The sequence below is a fragment of the Numenius arquata genome, chromosome 26 (genome assembly GCF_964106895.1).
Source record: "Numenius arquata chromosome 26, bNumArq3.hap1.1, whole genome shotgun sequence".
NCBI lineage: Eukaryota > Metazoa > Chordata > Aves > Charadriiformes > Scolopacidae > Numenius > Numenius arquata.
In genome coordinates, this window is record NC_133601.1 from 4,897,378 (window position 1) to 4,909,612 (window position 12,235).

The 12,235-nt window shown below is 60.2% G+C and overlaps 2 protein-coding genes across 2 annotated transcripts in view; one reads left to right on the plus strand and one right to left on the minus strand.

Moving 5' to 3' along the window:
- KANSL3 (KAT8 regulatory NSL complex subunit 3) overlaps nt 1–4,453 on the plus strand; it is a 33,575-nt gene extending 29,122 nt beyond the window's left edge. The window contains exons 21-22 of the mRNA XM_074164149.1: nt 1,005–1,161; nt 3,882–4,453. Coding sequence (XP_074020250.1) covers nt 1,005–1,161; nt 3,882–4,453 — 729 coding nt within the window. The remainder of the gene's footprint in view (nt 1–1,004; nt 1,162–3,881) is intronic.
- A 2,926-nt stretch (nt 4,454–7,379) lies between these two features.
- Nucleotides 7,380–11,753, minus strand: ARID5A (AT-rich interaction domain 5A). The gene is made up of 6 exons (XM_074164274.1): nt 11,697–11,753; nt 10,682–10,841; nt 10,503–10,555; nt 9,640–9,737; nt 9,363–9,510; nt 7,380–8,663 (listed from the first exon to the last, which is right to left on the minus strand). The coding sequence occupies exons 1-6, from the start codon at nt 11,730–11,732 to the stop codon at nt 7,380–7,382; spliced, it is 1,779 nt and encodes a 592-aa protein (XP_074020375.1). The 5' UTR covers nt 11,733–11,753.
- Between the last annotated feature and the right edge of the window lie 482 nt (nt 11,754–12,235).

Below are 12,235 nucleotides of genomic sequence, written 5' to 3' on the forward strand. Positions count from 1 at the left end.
GGGTCTGGAGAACTTCTGAGGGAGCTGGGGGTGTTCAGCCTGGAGAAAAGGAGGCTGAGGGGAGACCTTCTTGCTCTCTCCAACTCCCTGAAAGGAGGGTGTAGCCAGGGGGGGTCGGTCTCTTCTCCCAAGGAACAGGCCATGGGACAAGAGGAAACGGCCTCAAGTTGTGCCAGGGGAGGTTTAGGATGGATATTGGGGGAAATTCCTTCATGGAAAGGGTTGTCAAACCCTGGAAGAGGCTGCCCAGGGCAGTGGTGGAGTCACCATCCCTGGAGGTATTTAAAAGCCGGGCAGACGTGGTGCTGAGGGACACGGGTCAGTGGTGGTTTGGGCAGTGCTGGGTTGATGGTTGGACTCCATGATCTGAAAGGTCCCTTCCAACCGAGATGATTCTATGATTTTTGGACCCTGGTGCTGTGTAACCAGCTGGTTCTTGTCAGAGGGTCTCGTACGCCTTCCTCAAGCAAGAAGGAAGCTCTTCTGATGCAGAGGACAGTGTGTGTACTCCCAGTTTTTGGTGGACTTTCACTGGTAATAGCGGGTCATTCTTACAAGCGTGTCTGCTCGACGCAGGAGTTGTTTTTGAGCTCCTGGCTGTTGCGTTGCTATTACTGCAGAGGAGAAACGAGAGCAGGACTGATTTCCCTGACACCCAGAGATGGGGATGGAGCCAGCCCATTCTGCTCCAGAAATAAGCAATGAGTTTGTGCTGGTCTCAGCCCAATCTCCAACACTGATGTCGATGCCGCAAATGACACCATCGTGCTTTTAAAATACAGATCTCTGCAGAGATTTTTTTCCTTGAGCTTGGTAATAACTGGTCAGAGCGAGGGCAAGGCTGGAAGAAGCAGGGAAAGGGCATCCTCTGGTGTTTTTATTTTTGAGGTGAGGGCTCGTGCAGCCCCCCAGGAATGTTTACAGCCCCCCCCCCCCCCCCGCAGGTGGTATATCCTCAGCAGTGGGGCTTTTCCAGTAGCTCTCCGTTACTTTAACCCTTCCAGGCTCCAGACGGTGCTGTTGGGAACCTGGCCCCCCCGGCTACCGGCGCCGTCTCTCCTGGCAAGCTGCTGTCTCAGATGGATCCCAGCAGAGCCCAGGCTGGCGCAGAGATGGCCCCCGCCGACCCCGCCGCACGCCTGACGGCCGCAGCACCCCTAGGTGAGGCGCATGGCAGTGGTGGGGCGCGGGCAGCCGGCCCGGGGACCGGAGCGGAGGCCGGGATGGAGCCATGCCGCCGGGTGACGTGTGCGGAGTCGTTTTGGGGAATTCCCTGCCCGAATCCTGCTTATTTTTGAGCCCATGGCTTTATATTTTTTAAGTTAGGTCCCCCCGTGGTTTCTTTGCACAAGGAGTTTTGGCTCGATGCGGCCTTTTTTGAAGAGCAGGGTGTTCAAACTTGAGCTCAAAGGCAGAAGGGATTATCTGCGATTTTTCTAGGGCCCCCGTCATCACCCTCTCATAGCACGAAGCTCTCTCCCTGCTGCCTATTTATTTACCTTGCCTGGGGAGAGCAGACCTGGCCGATCACACCTCAATAAATACTCCAGAGCCACTAGTCAGATTTAGGAAGAAATAAATTCCGCACAAAGTGGTGATGTGGTCCATTGCATCCTCAAAGGCTTCTGTACCGAAGAGCCCGCTGCCAGCCCAGCCGGTGTTTTCGTTCTCCTCGGTCTAGCCGAATTCCAAGCGAGCGGCAGGGCGAGCGGGTCGCCAGCGCTCGGGGCAGATCTGGTGGCTGAAATTCCATGGGGCTGTGCCAGTTTATCCCAAAGGGTGAAGGAGGCAGCTCTGCAGCATCTATGTTTTACCAGTTGGCTTTCCTTGCAGGAGTTAAACCCGGCTAACGATCTCTGCAGCCCCTCAAAGTGCTTTTCTCCCCCAGGACTCAATGGGGAAGTGCTTAAGTCTGGGCTTATATCGTCTTCTGTGTGTTTTCTCTTGTTCCTTTGGTTATTTGTGGATGGAGTTAGATCTATCCGTTAGCTGGGTAGAAAATGGCTGGAGAGCAGCCCTGAGGAGAAGGACTTGGGGGTGTTGGTAGGTGAGAAGCTCAACGTGACCCATCAATGTGCTCTGGCAGCCTGGAAAGCCCCCCTGCACCCTGGGCTGCATCCCCAGCAGCGTGGCCAGCAAGGTGAGGGGGGGAGATTCTGCCCCTCTGCCTCCAGCTCTGGGGCCACCAACATCAGAAGGACACGGAGCTGTTGGAGCGGGGCCGGAGGAGGCCCCGGAGATGCTGGGAGGGCTGGAGCCCCTCTGCTGGGAGGACAGGCTGAGAGAGTTGAGGGGCTTCAGCCTGGAGAAGAGAAGGCTCCGGGGAGACCTTGGAGCCCCTTCCAGTCCCTAAAGGGGCTCCAGGAAAGCTGGGGAGGGACTCTGGATGAGGGAGGGGAGCCCTAGGAGGAGGGGGAAGGGTTTGCCACTGAAAGAGGGGAGATGGAGCTGAGATGTGGGGAAGAAGTTCTTTGCTGTGAGGGTGGTGAGAGCCTGGCCCAGGTTGCCCAGAGAAGCTGTGGCTGCCCCATCCCTGGAGGGGTTCAAGGCCAGGTTGGAGGGGGCTTGGAGCAAGCTGGTGTGGTGGGAGGTGTCCCTGTCCAGGGCAGGGGGTGGCACTGGAGGGGGCTTTAAGGTCCCTTCCAACCCCAACCATTCCATGATTCTATGATCTGGGGAGGACTTTACCTGCTTTTGCTGGAGGTTGGGGTTGGCTTTGCATCCGGCAGGAAGGACCAGTTTATAGGAAAGCTGCTGGGGTGTTAGCACAGAAATTTTTCCAGTTCTTTTTATTTCGTGGAGCGGTCGTTGCTGGTGTCTTAAGAGCATCATGGTGTGTCTGTGCCGCTTCCCAGCTGGTGTAGGGGTGGCTGGGGTAGCCTGTTCCTGCTGTTCTCCTGCCATCCGGGATGCCAGGATGGGTTGGTGTCCCATCCCGGTTAGACAGTTGGTCGTCAGCCTTTGCTCTGTGCCCTCCTGGCTTGAGCCACTTAATTTCAGAGAGTCCTACGAACCTGGTGGTGTTCGTGGCGTGCTGTCACCGCTGGCGGGGGCAAGGGACACCACGGCGCATCTTTGATGTCACTATAGCAGAGATTTGTGGTTCTGGGTGCCTGGTGACCCATCACAGCTGGTCCTGCTGCTCTCCGCTCCTCTGTGTGTGATCCTGAGGGATCACCAGTAGGTCTCTGGGCTTTTTCCCATCCCTTGAGCACTTCTAGACCCAGTGATCAGATTTCGGTGAAGTTTCTGTCCCCTCATGCTCCCTGGGCTGTGACTACCATCGATGCAGCTGAGGAGCCAACCCGGACGGGGTAACCACCATGGTACAACCTCTGCCATTGCTGTCAAGCACAGAGGGCTTCATTTCACAAAGCCTTGAGTCTTTTAGCTCTCTCCTGGGGTGGAGCGTGATGAAAGTCTGAGCACCCCCAGTGCTGTTGGTGGGACCGAGCTGGAGATGCCAGAGATGAGCAAGAGCTTGCCTTGAGCCGGGTTGCAGACAGCAGCGTGAGCTCAGTGTGGGCTGTGGCAGGTCGGATGGGGCACGATGGAGCCACAATGTCCTGTCCCAGCAGAAGGGGGACATTCTGGGGGAGAAGCTCAGAGATTGAAGGAAGAGAGGGGCTTCCTTGGGGGATGTGGGCATCGAGAGGAGGGGAACAGTGCTGGTGGTGCCCCAATTTGGCTGTTGTGTATTCCTTGCCCGAGCTGTGGCAGCACTGGGGTTTGTTTTGGGGTCTGGCTCTGGAAAGCAGACATGGCCAGGTCTTTCTGTTCAGTCTGAAAGGCTGTGACTTCACCGCCGTGGCCGGGGGCTGCAGCCCAGGGTGGCCACCACATCCCCACAGCCACTGACCCCCCTCTCCCCTTCTCCGCAGTGACCACCACCAGCCCCATGAAGACCCTCTACGTCATGTCGGACGCCAAGCTGTCTGCGCTTACCAAATCTGTGATGGGTGAGGCTACCTCTGTCCCCCTCAAACTGCCGGCCATCCAGCCTTCCTCCTCCTCCGCCAGCTCTCCCACTGGCGCTGTCACCTTTGCCACCTCCTCCCTGGCCAGTGCCCCCAGCCCTCCCGGCAGCCTGGTACACTCCAAGGTGGGACCTGTCCTGCAAACGGCTTCCAAGACCGTCATCCTGACCTCGACGCTGGCCACGGTGAAGGGCGATGGAGCCCTGGGACACGTCGGGGAGAAGGTCAGCCTGGCTAAGAGCGCCGCGGCCCTCGGCCATGCTCTGGGGGCGGTGGAGCCCTTGGGGAGGGTTCCTTCCGTGGTGGACGACGGGAGCACCATCATCCACACCAGGGAGGCTCTGGCCAACAGACACTTGCTGCCCCAGGGTATCCTGCCGGGGGGAGCTGGCACCACGCTGATCACACTGGGCAACAGTTTGGCCAACTCCTCCATCATCGCCACAGCGGGGCCCACCCTCAACCAGAAGCCGTAGGGGACCCCCGGGACCCCTCGGATACCATCGGGCACTTGGGAAAGACTGAGGTCAGGGCGGGAGAGGAGCGGCCCCCTGGGCAGGGGCCAAACTAGGGGGATGTTTTTCTGGTTTTGTTGCTGTTTAATAAAACCTTTTTTTTTTTTGATTCTTTATTGACTTCATTGCATGTGTCCCTTCCGAAAGCTGCTGTGGTGGCAAGCCCAGCCCTCGGGCGCTTTTGTCCAGGGCTCATTTTTCTTGTCGTGGAGGGACAAAGCACCTTTGTGCAGGAAGGGAAGGATTGGTGCTGCGGGTTCTGGATCCATCAACGGGGGCAGCTTCTCCTGCCTATCCCATCAGCCGGCACATCCCTCCTCTGGGTAGAGGTTTCAACTGATTCCTGCTACTATTCGGAGTATTTATACGTGCTTAAAAAGGCTCAACGTTAATCTGCCCTGAGCCTTGGGTTAACCTTTATAGTTGTGTTTGCATCGGCAGGCGGGGACCTGGGCAGCTTGTTCTTGAACGGAGGGAAGCAGCAGAAAGGGCTGAGCCACAGAATGGGTGCCCAAAGGGTGAGGTGAGGCACCTCGAGGGGTTCGGCAGAGTTCAGGACAAGTGTTTCCCCCCCACTCTGGGGCTGTCACTGGCTTCGGGAGCTTGTTAAGGGCCGGGATTTGGTGGGTCTTTTTGTGGTTATTGGGGATAATCCCAACACTCAGTGTCTCCAATCCCCTGCTGAGCCCCGAGTCCTCCCCTCCCCGCAGGGATGCAGGGTGTGACGCAGCGTTTAGGGGCTGAGTTGCTTTAGGGGGGCGCGGATGGAGCCCCACGGTGCCGGGGTGGCCCCCTGCTCCCTGCCGAGGGCAGGCACGTTTCCGAAATCTCCGCTCACTTCCCCATTCTGCCGACTCGTGAGAAGATCCTGGGTTTGGCCGGGACAGGACACATCGCGGCAGAAGCAGGGTCTTTGTTCCAGGAAGCCCCAAAACAGCAGGAAAAAAGCCATTTTGCCCTTTGATGGCTGGATTTGCTCATCGTGAGAGGAGGAAGATGCCGTGAGTCCCTTCCCACCCCTCTTGGGCCGTACACATGCCGCTCCGGGTGCCATCCAGCTTTTTAGGGACCATTCCTCTTGCACCCCAGACTTCACCCCACCACCACGGTGAGTAGCATCAAGGATGCTGAGCTTTGCCAGCACCCCAAGCCCTGGGCTTTTTTCCCTTTTCCCTGGGATTTTGTGGGGAAAAAAAAAAAAAAAGGGGGCAAGTTTTCACTCTGCCGGCAACCCCGGTTCAGCCCAGGCAGCATTTCCCACAGGGAATGCCGTGGGTGTGGGATATCCCTGAGCCCCGAGGCTGAGCTTATCCCTGGAGTAGGGGGTTTGCCAAGGGGATGCCACTAATCGTGGTCCCTTCTCCCCGCGCTGGCAGTGATGGGAAAACAGAAAACAGGGATGAACTGAGGCTCCACTCCAGCATCCACATCCTGACACAAGCGTGTCGGGTAAAAAGGAGGCTCTGCCATCGACCTGCGGTGTTTTTAAGCAGCTCTTTTTTTTTTTTCCAGGTTTGAAATCCCAATTTCTCCGCTGCAGTACCAATAATACGGCTGGGACATCCCTGGGGATGTGGCACCTCCTTGCTCCCAGGTGCGGAGGCAGCTCTTCATGGGAAGACTCGAGCTCCACGGCCACGTCCTCGCTCACAAACTGGGCTTAATGGTGTGCGTTTTGGCAGCGAAGCTCTTGGGGTACAGCCGGGGCGCTCCGCGTGTGTAACACCTTCCCGATGTCCAGGCTGGAGGATCCCGGAGCGGTTGGGTCCGTGAGGCTTCTCTTCTGGACAAATCTAATGCTTTAAGCATCGTGGAGCGACCAGGGATAATTCTCCTTTTCCGGTTCTTATCCCAAAGCTTTTCCTTCCCATGGATACAGCGGGAATGTTCCTTACAAGCTGGTTTACTGCTCCAGCTCCAGCTGAAACCGTGACCCTCTCTGGGGACGAGCGAGTGCCACCTTCCCCTGCCCTTTCCTCTTTGGCTGGTGACGAGGTGCCCAGGACAGCAGCGAGCAGAGGCGCTTGTGGGGAGCAGCCGGCACAAGAAAAGCGAGTCCTGTGGCTCCCACGAAGCCTTTGGATCATCGGCAGCAGCTCCCAGAGGCACAAAAAACACCCGGAGATGTCGCTGGGCTGGTTTGCGCTTGGAAACGGCTGCGATTCCCCCCAAAAATCGATGCAGAAAAGCACCTCCTTCCTCCCCACGGCATCGGGGCGGCCCCGCAGGTAGGTCCCAACCCATCCACGTGGTATCACGAAACACCTCTGGGGCTCCCCGCTCAGGGTGAGGATCCCCCCAAAATCCTGCCCCGACCCCTAGAAATCAAGGACACCCCAAACACCGCCGGGTCGGGACCGGTTTTTATTTCGGGTGCTGCCTCTGCCCCCGGCTCCAGCACTCGGGGATGCGGAGCCTCCAGGAGCTGCGGTCCCAAACCCCTGAAACCCTGGAAAAAAAAAACCCTCTGGAGCCTCAAACGGAGGGAACGTAATTAAAAAAAAAAAACCCAAATTGCAACGCGCGGTGTGAGCCAGCTCCAGGGCTCTGCTCCAGGGAGTCACTGAGCATCCTGGGCACGGCGGGGTGGGAATAACCATCGCCCGCCTCGGCCTCCTCCCTGCGGGAACAACCGGCAAAATAGAAACCTCCACAAGTCATTTTGCTCCCTTTTTTTTTATGTGTATCTATATATATATAATATATATATATATAACCTCATGATATTGGTAGTTAAGTCACCGGCGTAACGATGTCGGATACAAACAGAGTTAAAAAGGGCACGGTCCACATTGTCTTCTCCTAGTCCGACGGGCTCCTGGTTGCCCGGTTTGGCCACCGCGGCATCCCAACGGGCTCCTTCTCCGCAGGGAGCGAGAGGGAAGCGCTACAGCTTGGCGTGGCGGTGGAAGGCCGGCACGTGCCGGGAGGCGTAAGGGGGCTGGGGGTGCCACGTCGCCCCCGGGTAGAGCCGGTGCCGCAACGAGCTCCCGTAGGAGGCCGGGTAGTGCCCGGGGCCGGTCGCCAGCGGCCGGCACAGGTCGGAAGGCTGCGTGGAGGTGGCTACCAAAGGGCTAGGGAAAGCAGGGATGACGAAGGGGTTTACGGAGAGGGAGGGCGCCACCGGCACCCCCTGGGTTTTGAGGTGCTCCAGCGGGTTGCCGAAGCTCGCCGGGAAATGCAGCATGGCTCCCTTGTAAACGTCCGGGGCTTGCGGCACCGACGCGGCGTAGCCAGGGCTGGCCACCACCGCCTTGGGTTTGGCCAGCCCTTGCTGGCCACGGGGCGAGCTGGCGCCCGTGTCCCTGCCATCGGCCTCCTTGACGAAGGGAGAGATGGCACGTAACTTGGCGCTGGGGCCGAAAGCCCCTTCCTCCTCCTCCCGGCCACGCTTGCCCCTGGCCGCGGTGGGGCCGAAGGTAGCCCCGGGGGGCACCCAGCAGGCTTTGATGGTGGCACAGGCGTCCCCTCGCTGCCTCTCCCCGCTCCACGACTGCCCCCCTTTGCTCCGCAGGTCTTGGGGCTGCTCCGGCTCCTCGGGTCGTCCTGGGAAGGTGGAAGGCGGCTCCAAAAAATCCTTCAAGCTGGAGAAATACCCCCAGAGGGGGTGGCAGCCCACGGGCTTCAGCACCTCGTGGCGGTAGGCGTGGAAGCAGCCGGTGAAGACGGTGGCCGCCGGACCCCCCTCCTCGGCCCGCGGGCAGGGCTGGCTGTCCCTCCCGCTGGCTGCGGGTCCCACCTCGCTCCCCACGCTCGGAGACGTATCCTGAGCTCCCGTCGGCTCCGGGCTCCGCTCCTCATCCAGGTTGGGGCCGGTGGCCGGCCGGGGGGGCTCGGGGCTGGAGCGGGGGCCAGCGTCGCTCGCTGACCGCTGGCCCTCGGGGCAGTGGCGTTTGTGGCAGTGCAAGGACTCGGCCTTGCTCACCTGGGCCAGCAGCTTCTTCTTGGCCAGCGGGGACATGATGGGGTGGTTGCCTTTGGAGTAGAAGCTGGAGAAAAGGCGCTTGTAGGTTTCGGTGTGGGTCCTGCAGGGGCTGGGACACCCCCCGGCGGGGCTGGGGGTCGGCACCGTGGGGCTGGGACATCCCTCTGTCCCCCGGCCCCGCTCCGGGGTGTCCCTTGTGTCCTCTGTGCCAGCTGCAGCCTCCGGCTTCGCCTTGTCCGGAGGCACCTACGAGCAAAGGGGAGTCGGGGTGTGGGTGCTGGGGTCCCCCAAGTCCCCTGCACTGATGTGCCCCGTGTCCCCCAGTGCTGGGGTCCCCCGCATCCTTGTGTCAGGTACCCCCATGTCCCCCATGCTGATGTCCCCCGTGTCCCTCAGTCCCAGGGTCTCCCACATCCTGGTGACGGGGTCCCCCACATCCTAGTGCCGATGTCCTCCACACTGGGGTTCCTCACATCCCGGTGCTGGTGTCCCCCACATCCCCTGGTGCTAGTGTCCCCTGTGTCCCCTGCACTGATGTCCCCTGGTGCCGTGTTCCCCCACATCCCAGTATCTCCCCCAGCCCCTATGCTGATGTCCCCCATGTCCTACGATGCCGCTATCACCCACATCCTGGTGCCAGCGTCCCCAGTGCCGAGGTCCCCTACATCCCGGTACCAGCATCCCCTGCGTCCCCCGTGCCAGGGTCCCTGTGTCCCCCATTTTGGGGTCCCAGCTCCCCCCAGTCCCCTCCCCATCTTTGGTTGCCCTCAAGCCCTTCCGCTCCCCTCTTTTCCCAACCACATCCCTCCTGGCTCTTCCCAGCCCCCTCAGTGGGTCCCCCCTGGCGAGGGACAGACTTGGGGGGCTGGCGTGGGGCTCCCAAACCAGAGCTGCAGCAGCTGGGCTCTGGGGGGAGGCGGGGGGGGAGCCTTGGGGGCCACGTACCTGCTCCCTGCCCTTCTCCTTCTTGCCCCTCTTGCTCTTCTCGCCCGTCTCGGCCCCCTTGGAGACCTTGTACTGCTTGCGGGGCTTGCTGGGGGGCAGAGGCTTGTCATCCTCCCCCTTGAGGTGCCGCACGTACGGGAGGACCAGCCTGTGGGGATGGGAGGGATGAGGGCAGGGGGGGGGACAGCGAGAAGCGGTGCCGGGTGGGGAAACTGAGGCACGGACACCACCACCACCACCCCCCCCCCCCCGCCTTCCTCCCCGGCTCGACCCCTACCTCTCGTAGTGGCGCCGGGTGCAGGTGGCGGCGCTGGTGCTGCCGGGGCTGCCCCCCAGCTCGTCGTAGACGTTCTTCCACAGCCGTCGCCCCGTCACCTGCGGGGGTGGGATGGGTTAGCCCCCTCCCGGCACACAGTGGCCATCCTGGTACCTGGTAGCCATCCTGGCACCTGCGCGCCATCCTGGTGGTCATTCTGGCACCCGTTGGCCATCCTGGTGGCAATCCTGGCAGCTGGGGGATGTCCTGGTGGCCAACCTGGTGGCCATCCTGGCGGCCATCCCAGCACTTGGTAGCCATCCCGGACCCGGTGGCCATCCCGGCACCCAGTGGCCATCCCGGCACCTGAGCACCATCCCGGTGGTCATTCTGGCGCCTGTTGGCCATTCCCGTGGCTATCCTGGCACTTGGGGGCTGTCCTGGGGGCCATCCTGGTGGCCATCCCCGCACCTGGTAGCCATCCTCACACCCGGTGGCCATGCTGGCACCCAGTGGCCATCCTGGTAGCCATCCTGGCACCTGGGGGCTATCCCAGCACTCGGTGGCCATCCTGGCACCTGCTAGCCATCCCAGCACCTGCTAGCCATCCCAGCAGCTGCGGGCTGTCCTGGTGGCCATCCTAGCACCTGGGGGCCATCCTGGTGGCCATCCAGGCACCCACTGGCCATCCCAGCACCCACTGGCCATCTCAGTGGCCATCCCGGTAGCCATCCCACAACCCGAGAGCTATCCCAGCACCCGGTGGCCATCCCAGTGGCTATCCTGGCACCTGGGGGCTGTCCTGGCACCAGTTGGCCATCCCGGCCTTTGGTGGCCATCGTGGCACCCAGTGGCCATCCCGGGACCCAGTGGCCATCGCTTACCAGCTCGTAGGCTCCCAGCTTCTCCACGGCTTTGTAGATCTTCCAGAGATTAACTGGAAATAAAGAGGAGATGCCGAGGGGCTGAGGCGGGGGACACGGTGGTCACCGCGGTGGTCACCGTGGCCACCAGCAGCTCCTCCAGGCCCCGGGGGGGTGAAGAGGGGGGGACACACGCGTACTCTGCTTGAAGCCGAGGTGGGGGATCCTCTCGATGGGGGTGTGACGGTCCTTCATGAACTTGTAGAGGCTGACGAGGAAGGCTTCCTCCTCCTCTTTCTCACCGCCCGCCGCCCCTTCTCCCACCGCCTTCTCCCCCTGGGAGCCATCCTGGGGGGGGGCCTGTTAAGGAGGGGGGGGGGGGGGTGGGTGGGAAGGAGCCGAGGGGGAAACTGAGGCAGAGCAGAAGCACCCACACCCCCCCCCACACACCCCCCAACCCTCCCTTAAGGCACTTAACGAGCTCTGAGTTCGTTAGCCGGGCCGTTGGCCAAGTTGGTCAAAGCTCTGGAAGAAACGGCTTCCAGGAAAACAGACGGGGCAGAAATTTATTCCCCCGTCCCCCCCCCCCCACCGTCCCCCCCCCCGCCTCGTTTTCTCCGCCGCCGCCTTTCTCAGCTAAAAATGTTCCTCGTTTGTTTGTTCTACATTTTCCGGAGTTATAAAACTTGTTGCTATTTTTGGGCAAAGCAGCTGCTCGGCTCCCGAGTACTTAATTATTTTTTTTTTATATATATATATATTTTTTTTTTATTTAATTCTTTTTTTTTTTTTTTTTAATTATTATTCTTTTAACCGCTTCGGACGGACGCGGGGTTTTAGCGACCGAACTATATTCAAAGTGGTGGTTTTTTTTTTTTTATTTAAATAAAAAGCCACTGGGGGGGGGGGGGAAAGGTTGTTCCATGGGGATTAACAAAAAAAAATTTAAAAAATGTGAAAAAGTATTCGAAAAAACTACATTTTTTTTTTTTTTTTTTCTTCCTAAAAATGCCCCATTTTGGGTATGTGTGCCCGTCCCCCCCCCCCCCAAAACGCTGGGAAATTCACCTTCCTCTTCCTCGCTTTCACAGGCGGCCAAAGCGATGCCCCCCCCCCCTCCCCAGCACCTCGTATCCCTCCCCCCCCCCAAAAAAAAAATATGGGGGGGTCGTTAAATATAAAGGGGGGACGGGGGGGTGGTCAAGCACTCACCGCCGGTTGGGGGGCGGCGGGCTCTTGCTTGTCCTCCATGGGGGGGGGAGAGTCGTTGTCTTTGAGTTTAGGAGGGGTCCTGGAATATGGAGGGGGGGGAAAAAGGAGTGTGGGGGGGGTGAGACACCCCAAATTTTAGCGTGTCCCCCCCCCAAATTAAGGGTAAATTGGGATGATTTGGGCCACGGGGTCGCCCGCCAGGCACCGAAATCGGCCGTCCGGCCGATTTCGGTGCCTGGCGGGCGACCCCGTGGCCTAATGTTGTGGCCCCCCCCAAATTTAGGGATCGGGACCCTCTTGACCCCCCCCAAATCCCCCCTCCCGCCCATTTTTGGGGGGAAAAACCCGGGAAAAAAGGCAACGCCAACCTGGGGAAACTGAGGCACGGAGTGAGGGGGACACCCCCCCCCCCCCTCTCTCCCGTGCCCCCCCCTCCCCCCGGGTTTTTCCCCCTCCATTTTCTTGCCCCCCCCCCCCCGCCTTTTCCCCCCGCCGATCGCGCTCCCGCTCACCCGCCGCCGTCGCGCCATGTGACTGCCCCC

Excerpts from the sequence above, each read along its gene's own strand:
- ARID5A (XM_074164274.1), bottom strand. The coding sequence starts at position 11,732 with ATGGAGGACAAGCAAGAGCCCGCCGCCCCCCAACCG. Across the intron at positions 9,738-10,502 it reads AGCTGGGAGCCTACGAGCTG|GTGACGGGGCGACGGCTGTG; the intron begins GTAAGCGATGGC and ends CCACCCCCGCAG. Across the intron at positions 8,664-9,362 it reads AGGAGAAGGGCAGGGAGCAG|GTGCCTCCGGACAAGGCGAA; the intron begins GTACGTGGCCCC and ends CTTTGCTCGTAG.